Source organism: Chiloscyllium punctatum, chromosome 1, assembly GCF_047496795.1.
Source record: "Chiloscyllium punctatum isolate Juve2018m chromosome 1, sChiPun1.3, whole genome shotgun sequence".
Taxonomy (NCBI): Eukaryota; Metazoa; Chordata; class Chondrichthyes; order Orectolobiformes; family Hemiscylliidae; genus Chiloscyllium; species Chiloscyllium punctatum.
This window is the reverse complement of record NC_092739.1, coordinates 77,819,686-77,831,575: the sequence shown is the minus strand read 5'-3', so window position 1 is coordinate 77,831,575 and position 11,890 is coordinate 77,819,686. Positions and strand designations below refer to the sequence as shown.

At 38.5% G+C, this 11,890-nt stretch overlaps 1 protein-coding gene across 1 annotated transcript in view; it reads right to left on the bottom strand.

Annotated features, from left to right (window-relative positions):
• Positions 1-2,318: 2,318 nt before the first annotated feature.
• Positions 2,319-11,890, bottom strand: part of kita (KIT proto-oncogene, receptor tyrosine kinase a) — an 87,546-nt gene continuing 77,974 nt past the window's right edge. The window contains exon 21 of the mRNA XM_072569524.1: positions 2,319-6,484. Coding sequence (XP_072425625.1) covers positions 6,326-6,484 — 159 coding nt within the window. The 3' untranslated portion in view covers positions 2,319-6,325. The remainder of the gene's footprint in view (positions 6,485-11,890) is intronic.

Sequence of the window (11,890 nt, the reverse complement as noted above, 5' to 3'; positions counted from 1 at the left end):
TCTGTGCTGTACTGTTCTATGTTCTATAAGTAGAGAATTGGTTGGCAGACAGGAAACAAAGAGTAGGAGCAAGCGAGATCTTTTTCCAAGTGGCAGGCAGTGACTAGTGGGATACAGCAGGGATCAGGGATAAGCTTGGATCCCAATTATTCACAATATACATTCATGTTTTAGATGAGGAAACTAAATGTAATATCTCCAAGTCTGCGGATGAAACTAACCTGCAGATGAGGAAATCCAGATTGGTAATCTGTAAGGAAGGTGCAGAAGCAGTTCACTGTGATTTGGGAAGTAAATGGGTAAATTCATTGCATATGAAGTATAATGTGGATAAATGTGAGGTCATTCTTTTTGGTAACAAAAATTGTATCTGAATCATTACCTGAATGGCTAAAGGTTGATAAAGGGGGAGGTGCAATGAGACCTGTGTATGTCTTCATAGTCCAGGTGCTGAAAGTAAGCACTTAGATGCAGCGGATGGTGAAGAAGACAAATGATACATTGGCCTTCAGAGTGAAAGTATTTGAGTACAGGAGCAGGGATGTCTTGCTGCAATTGTACAGGGTAATGGTGAGACCATATTGACAGCATTAGGTGTAGTTTTGATCTCTTTATCTGAAGAAGAATATTCTAGTCATGGTGGGAGTGAAACAAAGATTTGCCAGATTAATTTTTGTGATGACAGTTTTGATATATGAATATAGTTTGGATCAGCTATAACACTATATTTATTGCAGTTTAAAAGAATGGAGGAAGAAGAATCTCATAGAAACCGATAAAATTCTAACTGGACGAGACAGAGAAAATGCAGGAAGGATGCTCTGATGACTGAGGAATCCAGAACCAAGGATCACCTTTGTGGGACACAAAATTTAGGACTGAGATGAGGAGAAATTTCTTCACCCAGAAAGTAGAGAGTCTGTGGAATGCTCAGAAGCAATTGAAGCCAAAATATTGAATGATTTAAAAAGGAATTAGATATAGATCATAGGGATAAGTTGATCAAAGGATATAGGGAGGAAGTAAGATCAGGCTGATTTCGCTGCTCCTTGGATGCTGTCTGAACTGCTGTGCTCTTCCAGCACCACTAATCCAGAATCTGGTTTCCAGCATCTGCAGTCATTGTTTTTACCTTACTGAGTTGGATAGTCAGCCATGATTGTGATGAGTAACATTCAGGCTTTTCCTTTCCATTATGGGTATCACTGTCAAGGCTGGCATTTATTATTCATCCCTAGAATTCCTTTATGGTGAAGGGGTAATGTTTTTAAACCGCGGCAGTCTGTGTCCAGGATAAGTGCGTGCAGTCTATGATGTTGGAGCCTAAGGAAATCCAAGAACAGAGGATTGACGTCAGTGGGAAAGAAGGCAAGGTGGAAGTCAGGCTGTCATTCACTGTCATCTGCTTTCTGCCCAAGCAATAGAAACTAAAATTGTCTAAATGATATCCGGCCTGTCTAATTAGATAAGGCTAAAGGAATCAAATGCCAAGGGTTAAAGGGGTTGATACCAACTGAAATTGTTTCAGACTTCTCCAGCCCCTGCTAAATTATTATAGCTGCTCACATTATGTTTGCTCATGAGTTTTGAAAGAAAATTGGCATCCAAATTTAGGAGGACTGGAAGGCAGAGGACCTCTGATGGGAAGTTGCATATAACTATTTACAAAACGTGGGTGATGTCTTCACACTAACTATTTAAAGTAAACAAAGGAGTATAAAACATATCTGCTGTACTTTGTTAAACACAAGAAAAAATAGCACTGCTAAATAGCACAGGCTCTATCATCACTATCATCTCAGCAGTAGTTTGTGACATGACAGTTCCTAGTCTGATACTAAATTGTCAAAGGAATTCTGCATGCAGAGGCCGTGTGTTCATTATTAGCAAAATGGAATCCCTGTGTGTTGGTTCTGTATGTGACCAGCAACATGTTCCATAGTAAGCTCAATATAACCAAGCAAATGGAATACATATTAGCTCCCAGATTAAGGAATGATGTCTGGAACAAGGACTTTTTAAAAACTATTTCTAATAGGATATATTTAATGGTGCCTGTGAACTAGTTCAAGGTCATATGAAGTCACAGAAATCAGTTCCACATTAAAACACATAGCTGCAAAAAAACCACTGGTGGATTCACAAATTATGTTTATTTCTGAGAGACTGCACATTCTGATGGATTTTACTAAGGTTCTAGGAATCTGTCCTGCTATCAAGTTCAACACCAGAGTTTCGTAAAACTAGGTATTGAGACACCGACAAAGTGGTGACGTGTAAGTCTAGCAAAACCTGCAAGTTTAATGAACACAACGTAATTCTTTCACAATAACTGCATTCTTTATTTAAACATTTCTGTAAAAAAACAATATTCCAAATTCTATCATGAATAACCATACAGTAGCTGTATAAGTATTAAAAATGCAAAGGTCAATTAATCCATCAGAGGCAAATCTTCCTTTGCCATTGAATCATCCACACTTCTTTGCTGTTGATAGTATTTTACATTTACTAGGAAGCAAGTCGGATCAGTGACCAGAATTTATTATCGGCAATAAATGCGAGCAAAATTCTCCACCTGATCACCCATCACAGAGCAGCAGTGAATTTATTATTTTGACAATATTGGACTAGAGAAGCTATCCTAAAAGAATATATGAGTGGGCAAGACCACAAATTGACTGCACAGATGTCCAGGGCTACTGAGCTGTGCCAATCTAAAAACAAAAGCAAATGATAAAGTGAAATCCATTTGCTGGCAACCACTGATCAGCCAGCTCCTGGCAAACATCGAAAAATTTTGATTTACTTTGTTAATTTGCAGGTTGGTTGATGAAAATTCAGTTTTAAGAACATGCATGTTTCAGACAGAACTCTTAATGGAAGTTCTATGACACTGTCCTGGTAAAAAATGTTCGTGTAAATATCCAAACACTGCGGTTGTCATATTGGACTAATTGTAATGTAATCAGGTCACAGGAGGGAAGATACAATGAAACATGTTCGTGGAAATGAAAGTCAGGGGAAATGCAAAATAGATGATTTATTATTGCCTGCTTTGTACCAGTGCCCAAAATATATTTCATAATATGTAGCAAACATCAATTATTTCAGATAGCTTCCCTCATATTTTTCAGTTCTTCCTCAAATAACCCATCTGAAAACTGTGGCTTGAAGGATGTTACTACACAAATCCACTTGATATGCAACAGTCTTTTTTTGTCTGTTTTTCAGCAAAGAATTTAAACATCATTAAGATAATGAGCCCACACGTTTATACAAATGTGTTACTGTTAACAAGAGTGCCCTGTGCAAACATTGATTCTGAAACCTATTAATACACTCCTATTTGAATTCCACTCAGCAATAGTTTACCTAACATATTTTCTAAGTTATAAATCTGGATATTTTCTAATAAACTGTAGTCTAAATTAATTATCGCCACATACACAAATATTGAAACACAAGTAGGAACTTGTAAAATGGACCTGAAAGGAAAAAGATCACAAGTGCAGAATTATACAAGATACTTAATTTTCATAAATAGTATAATAAAATGAACAGTACAGCATCACTGCAGTATTAATGATGCTGGATCCTTACACAATATTATTTTAAGGTGTCACTGACTTCCTGCAATACTCTGGAATGGTACATCTGTCCTAGAATTTCCCCAAAAAAGCAATTACTGCCAGTTCTCGAAAAATAAGTGACCTGAAAACGCTTAAATCTTGCAACAGCCCCATTTATTAAAGGTTTAAAAAGAAATAAGATAAGATTCATCACATATAAGTTATTTTTCTGGACACGTATGCAATAAAAATGTAGAATAAACCCCAAATAAAAGCAAATACAGCAGATGTTGGCGATCTGAATGAAAACAGAAAGTGCTGGAGAAACTCTACAGGTCTGTTGAGAGAAAAACAAAGTTAATCATATAAACCTTCTTCTTACTTGTTCCTGTTATTCTTCTTTAGAACCAGAAGATCACAGCAGCAACCTACTCTTTAGTTACATCAGACAGTTTTCTGTAGCTTCCTGGCTCCATAGAAATTGCCTCATTAGGTTAATAATGGGTTTACCTCAGGCTTCATCATTAAGGCACATTGATTGACACATCCAAATTTCTAAGCCAATCTTTGTTCCAGAGATATTTATAAATCAATGATCCACATTTAAAAGCAACATTCATCTAAACATTTTGTCAGGAGGGCCTGCATCTTTAAAATCAGAATGAATCACTATTTGACTCGTCCAATAAATTGTAAATATAAGCATACATCATACATATGTTCTACAATCATACCCATAATTTAGTAATTCACACTAAGATTGTGCCTTAAAGGTATAGGGTGTAACTTATGAATATACATTCCAGCTAAGGAATTTTGTCTTTTGGGTTCTTATTTGTTACATTGGGCATTAAGGTGAATAAACCCTGTAGTCTGTTCCACTCATTCATTTCAATAGCAATAATAAAAACTGACTAAATCTCTTTGACTATTTTAGATAAATTATTTCATTTTTAAGGTGATTGATGAATTGTTTTTTGCTTCCCAAGATAGACATATGACACATGCACATTCAGATATGAGTTCAATGATCTGTAATGTGGTTACAATTCGGTGGCGCAACCTACATTGTTGGGCAAACAAAATATGCTGTTTACTAATTTACCAATGCCTTAAAGCAAATGCAATCAGTACAATAGCATTACATGTTCAGAAATAGTTTTCCACTGCATGCACACATTGCAATTACTCTTCCCTTAAGCTAGCAAAGCCTTACCAGTTTGTATGGTTGCAGTTTTTGTGCAAAGCTTAGTAAAACAAAACTGCTAGATGGAATTTGAAGCTAACTTCCTTAAACTATAACAACTTAATTGAAGACAATTAACCTTTGTCACTGTACATACAAAAAAAAGAATGAAAAGGCGCCTTATGGTTCAACTTCTGTAATCTTGCAAATACCTTCAGTAGATATCAGCAAACATGTTATGCAATTTTGACTGATAATGGTGTGAAACAACATCTATGTTAACTTGTCGTCTTGACAAGATTTGTACCATTGTTCACTCTCACCTCTTGTCAACCTTGACAACATATGCCAGTAGATAACATTAATATGTGGCTACACACTTGGAAGAGGAATTCCTCATTTATTTCAGAATGTAGTGCAGTTTTATCAAAACTATAAATTGAGAAGGTGAAATATTTCAATCTCAAGTTGCAAAGCATTCATTGACTATTTCTATTTCACTCTCTGAGATCATGTTCAACATGATTGGACAATTCGGTAGCAATATTATCCTCCCTTATTAATGATAATAGTTTATTTCCCCTTTCTTATGCATGCTGATAAAAAATGCCTTAAATGTTACTCAGTAAAACTGTAACTTTGTGTCTGTAGAGATTTGTGTATGAGTGTAGTGTTCATCAAGGCAAGAGATGAAGCAAGTTGGAGAATATCTGACATTCTGAGTTTTGCATTTACTCAGTTTGTTTGCCATTTCTCTGAATTACTGTATTTATGTAAGATTTCCGATTCGGCATTAGGGTCAATCACTACAGTTCTGGAGCCAGAAAATTTAGCTAAAATAGAATATACATCTGTAATCAACTGTAGAATCTTGAACTCTCTGTGTTGCTTTTTACATATGATTGTGTAATTGTAATAATGTCAATAAACACTGACAGTGAAGATCATATTAATAACATATTAGTGCATTCTGTTCTCACCCACATGGTTAGACTGAGTAGTGAACTGAGGCATTTAATTGTTCTGGAATCAACTCAGTAATAGAACATGTTAGAACATTAAAAATTTGCATAAACCAGAAAATAAAAGGTAGGCTTTTAAAAGATGCAATTCTGCCTTTCCATTGATGCTACATATCCTTCCATCTTAAAACCTAGCTGGTTGCCTAGCACTTTCTATAAATTCAGTATCTTCATTTATGATTTAACAGATAAATTAGCTAAATCAACAGAATCTTGCTTTGATCCAAATATTCATTGCAGCAAAATAAATGATGGACACAATTGTATATAATTCAAAAATAAAAATTTGAAATGGCATTTTCTACAAAATTAGAAGCATTACATGTGAGAAAAACACTCTCAAAGAGTCTTGCAGCAATAGCAAACAATCACTCTGGTGTATGCTAAACCAGACAATATAACTTAGCCACACAGGACTACAGCAGAGCGGTTTCCAAGTAAATACATGATTTCAACATATATAAATGTTAATAAAATCTACATTCAGTCATTTGTCTGTATATTAGCTTCAGCAGGGTGTAAGTAGTTTGGATTTTGATTCAAAATCAATTTTGCATGTGTTTGTTTTCATCTTCAAAGAACACATCGTCATTCATTAGCAGCGGTTGGTCAGAAGCGTTGCTGCTGCCGGCTGAATTTAGACGTGAGGAGTGGCTGGGGAATTTCAGCCTGATGGTAAAATTTGACTCCAAGTTGGAATATTTCTGTCAGCACAAGAACAAAAATGGATTCATCAGTCAATGTCATGTATCTTTATATCTGCTGTATCTGACTTTACTTTTCCGGTCGAAAATAAAATGCTGTCTGCCCAGTTTCGTTCTGCTTTTAGAACCTTGCCTGTGATTTTGGCTGCTGATTTTGAAAATGCTGGTGGGACACTAAATTGCTTTATGGGGATATTTTAAAACCATTTAACTTAAGGGAGTCTGTTTGTGCGTGTGTGTATGTATTTCTCTGTCTTTCTATCTGTTTCATCACATGTACGTCTTTAACCTCTTGCTGTGAGTGGTCTAAGCAATTCAGGAATTCCAATCCTGAGAGAATAGATGGGTAAAACTGACAGACTGGTTAGTAACGTTTGCTGTGACCTACAGTGATATGTGGTTTTCAAATCTATATGAGGAAACGGTGGGAGAGAGCCACAGAAGTGAATCAAAGTTATCTACCTTTCTATGTTCATAATACTTACTCAACTTAAAACTGTAGTGATCAATTCTCTACTTACCAACTTAGGTTGTCACTGAGGTGAGAATTATCCTTATTGGTTCGCAAACTGCATTTTTACCACAAATATGAATAATTAACTTCAGAGAAAAGTTATTGTGACTGTGCACAAGAAAATGCATTCCAATCCAGGGGCATTCCTTGACACAACAGTTTGATATTTGCTTTTTCAAAGTAGCATCTTTGCAGTCTGTTGGAGAAACATCATTAATTGTGTGCCAGTGCCAAATTATTGGCACTTTTACAAAATAGATTTGTGCCAACTGTATTGATTTAGAAGAATTACAGGAATCTTTCTAATTCATTCATGGGACAAGGGTGTCGTTGGCTAGGCCAGCATTTATTGGTCACCCTTAACTGCCCAGACAGCAGTTAAGAGTCAACCAATTTACTGTCTCCCATTTAAGTTGAAAAATGTGGTGCTGGAAAAACACAGCAGGCCAGGCAGCATCCGAGGAGCAGGAGAATTGACATTTCAGGCATAAGCCTTTCTTCAGGAATTATCAACTTAGGTTGTCACTGAGGTGAGAACTATACTTATTGGTTCGCAAATTGCATTTTTATCACAAATATGAATAGTTAAGTTCAGAGAAATGTTATTGTAACTATGCACAAGAAAATGCATTCCAATCCAGGGGCTTATGCCCGAAACATTGATTCTTCTGCTCCTCGGATGCTGCCTGGCCTGCTGTGTTTTTCCAGCACCACATTTTTCAACTCTGGTACTCCAGCATCTGCAGTCCTCACTTTCTCCTATGTCTCCCATTTAAGCCAGACCAGGATGGCTGTTCCCTTCCCTAAATGCCATTACTGAACCCCCAGCTGGATTGTTCACTAACAAACTCATCACCATTTATTAGACTTCTAACTCCAGACTTCAAATTCCACTACCTCCTGCAGTAGGATTTGAACCCAAATCCCCAGAACATTACCTGAGACCATCAGTCCAGTGATAATACCAGTAGGCCATTGCCTCCCCATAGGAAGTGAGGAAGTTAGATTTGCATCACCTAACCACTGATCAACACTGGATTCTGGTTCCAGTGTTGACATGACAGTGTTCTAAATCACTGTACCAGTTTCCCTTACATACTGTAGGATGCCTGCCTTGAAGAAGTTTTCCTCCTCTCTCTACAAGAATCTCAGGGAGTCCCTCTCCCACTGCAACTCCCAGGTCATTTCCTATGCTACTTTCTCCCCACCCCCACCCTCCTCTAGATTATCTCTCCACGCTTCAGGCTCACTGCCTTTATTCCTGATGAAGGGCTTTTGCCCGAAACGTCAATTTCGAAGCTACTTGGATGCTGCTTGAACTGCTGTGCTCTTCCAGCACCATTAATCCAGAATCTGATTTCCAGCATCTGCAGTCATTGTTTTTACTGCAATGAGAGCTTGTCAACTGCCATAGTCACAATGTAAATGAATTTGAAAGGAACAAGATCAAAAATGGAATGATTATTAGATAATGCATTAAGGTCTATTGCAAAGCCTAGATATAATTGTAATATTAATGAGTGGTTGCAGTGGGCAATGGTACATTATGAAAATGTGCCTATTGTGCAGCATTTTATTTAAAGATGAAGGCTTATAGAAGAAGACTGCTCCCTGCCAGACCTGGTGGATGTGCAGTAACAGGGGCAATGAGGGTCACCCACTGTCTGAATTTCTTTCCAGAACACCACAAGACATCTTGAGAGTCCTGCAGATGACTGTACATAAATACATAAGGTAAGTGATAGATGGGTCATTTACCAGGGCTGGGAGTTTTTACCTTTCTTTGTAACTTATCAGAATGACCAGGCAGTCAAATTGACAGCTTTGGCTGATTCAGATGCTATTGATTCATATATCTGCCAATGACAGCACCAGCAGAGTAACCAGAGTTTTTATAGTCCACATTGTATTGGTGTGAAGCTAGTGCAGCTGCAACTAGAGGTTCATTGAAATCTGCATGGGATTCCCTGGGCACTATCCCATACTGTCATACAGCAGCAGTCCAACATGTTCGACCTATACATTTCAGAAAACAAACTAATGGACTGGCTCATAGGAATCAACCATTTAAACTCAGCTCATAACAGAACCCCAGCAATGAGATGCAGGAGCATGACAGTGTGCACAACATGACCAACAGATATGCCACAGAACAAACCATAAGAATGCTAAAGATGTGTGTTAGGTGTTTGGTAAATCTGGGGCACCTTCAGCACTTGTCATTGAATGTCTTCAGAATATTGATGATGTGCTGAGAGCCGCACAAGATTGCACTGTGGAGAGGAACCTAGCAGGAGGACGAGGGGGAGACTCATCACTCATCTTCTGATGAAGGAAACCTAGAGGAGGAGGAGGAGGAGGAGGAAGATGAAGTTAGGGCCCACAACTCCAGAAAAGCATTTTACATGGATGTCTGGATGCCAGGATGCTTTAATATCTGAAAAGTTTATCCAGTGTAAAATACAAGAAATGCAATTCTTCAATTTGTTCCTCAGGCCACTCCTTTTGCAATAAAATGAAGTTTGCATATCCAACACTTATTGAATCATTTATTGACATTTACCACCAAATCAGTGAAATGGCACTTGGGATAATGGCAAAGAAATGGAAGCAGCACTCGCGAATAAATTCAGAGAAGTTTTATGAGAAAAGGAAATTTCTTTAACTTAAGTTTCCTAATGCTGCTGTCTGATGCATCAGAAAAATGGCAGACAAGCGAAATAAGTACCTCATGTAGATATTTCACATAGGAAGACCTAAGATGTCTTCCTGAAATAATTGAGATTGAAGGTTCTGTGATCTCAGTGATGGTAGAGTAGGCTGCACAGATTCCTGCCTTCACTGTTGACCTAGGCTCCCTGGCTTTAATAGCCCCTGAGAGCTCTGCTCGAGATGGTACCATCTGCATTTATGGGATGTGCAGAGCAGTCTCAGCTTTCAGCAATGAAGTTCCATATTGTCTGAGGGGGACAGTGGCTGAGAAGTTTAGGTACTTTAAGCAGAGTTCCATCTTCAACGTCCCTTTTCACCATCATCCTTCTCATGGGCCAGTACCACTCTAGTCCTATCATTTGGCTTGAGGCCAGCCAGGGTAAATCAATGATATTTTAAAACACTGTCCCATTGGGGATACCCTCTATTGTGATGTGTGCCATGAACACCATGATGAAGAGAACAGATTTCAGATAGATTTAGCAAACCAAAACTGGGCATCGAAGAGATGCTATGGGCCATTAGCAGCAACAGAATTGTATTCTTTAACAATTTGTAACCTCATGGCCCTGAATATCCCCCACTCTACCTTTATCATCACAAACAAAATAGAAATTGCTGAAAAAGTTCAGCAGGTATGGCAGCACCTGTGAAGAGAAATCAGAGTTAATGTTTCAGGCACTGGACTAACAGAGTTAACTCTGATTTCTCTGCACAGATGCTGCTAGACCTGCTGAGATTTTCCAGCAATTTCTGCTTTTGTTTCTAACTTCCAGCATCCATAGTTATAGAGTCATAAAGATGAACAGCAAAAAAACAGACTCTTTGGTCCAACTCGTCCAAGCCAACCAGATATCCCAACCCAATCTAGTCCCACCTGCCAGCACCCAGCCTATATCCCTCCAAACCCTTCCTATTCAGACACCCATACAGATGTCATTTAAATGTTGCAATTGTACTAGCCTCCACCACTTCCTCTGGCAGCTCATTCCATACACACACCACCCTCTGCATGAAAAGGTTGCCCCTTAGGTCTCTTTTATACCTTTCCTCTCTCACCCTAAACCTATGCCCTCTAGTTCTGGACTCCCCCACCCCAAGGAAAAGACCTTGTCTAATCATCCTATCAATGCCCCTCATGATTTTATAAACCTCTATAAGGTCACCCCTCAGCCTCCGACACTCCAGAGAAAACAGCCCTAACCTATTCACCCTCTTCCTATAGCTCAAATCCTCCAACCCTGGCAAGATCCTTGCAAATCTTTTCTGAACCCTTTCAAGTTTCACAACATCTTTCCAATAGGATGGAGACCGGAACTGCACGCAATATTCCAAAAGTGGCCCAACCAATGTCCCGTACAGCCGCAAGATGACCTCCTAACTCCTGTACTCAATATTCTGACCAATAAAGTAAAGCATACCAAATGCCTTCTTCACTATCCTATCTACCTGTGACTCCACTTTCAAGGAGCTATGTACCTGCACTCCAAGATCTCTTTGTTCAGCAACATTCCCTTGGACCTTACTATGAAATGTATAAGTTCTGCTAAGATTTGCTTTCGCAAAATGCAGCACCTCACATTTATCTAAATTAAACTCTATCTGCCACTTCTCAGCCCATTGGCCCATCTGATCAAGATCCCGTTGTAATCTGATCTAAGCTTCTTCGCTGTCCACTACACCTCCAATTTTGGTGTCATCTGCAAATTTACTAACTGTATCTCTCATGGTCGCATTCAAATCATTTATATAAACTATGAAAAGTAGTGGACCCAGCACTGAACCTGGTGGCACTCCACAGGTCACAGTTCTTTTGTTTTTTTTATCTACCATCACCATCAGGCCAGAGAATCACTCTTCAGTGAGGAGGGCATGCCAAAAACAGTACCAGCATAACTAAAAATTGAATTTTAACTACAACACAGCTGAGCTACCACATAGCATTGCTTGCATGCCATACAGCATTAGTAAGATATGATAGCAGGGCTTAGCCACCCCACAAACAATGGATCAGATCTATGCTCTACATTCCTGTCATTCCAGTCTGGCATGATAGTGTATGATTAAACAATTAACAGGAGGAGACAACATAAATATCCTCACTCTTAATGGTGAGGGAGCCCAGCAGTGCAAAAAGTCTGCATCTATTTTCAAACAGAAGTGCTGAGTGGAATGAACCA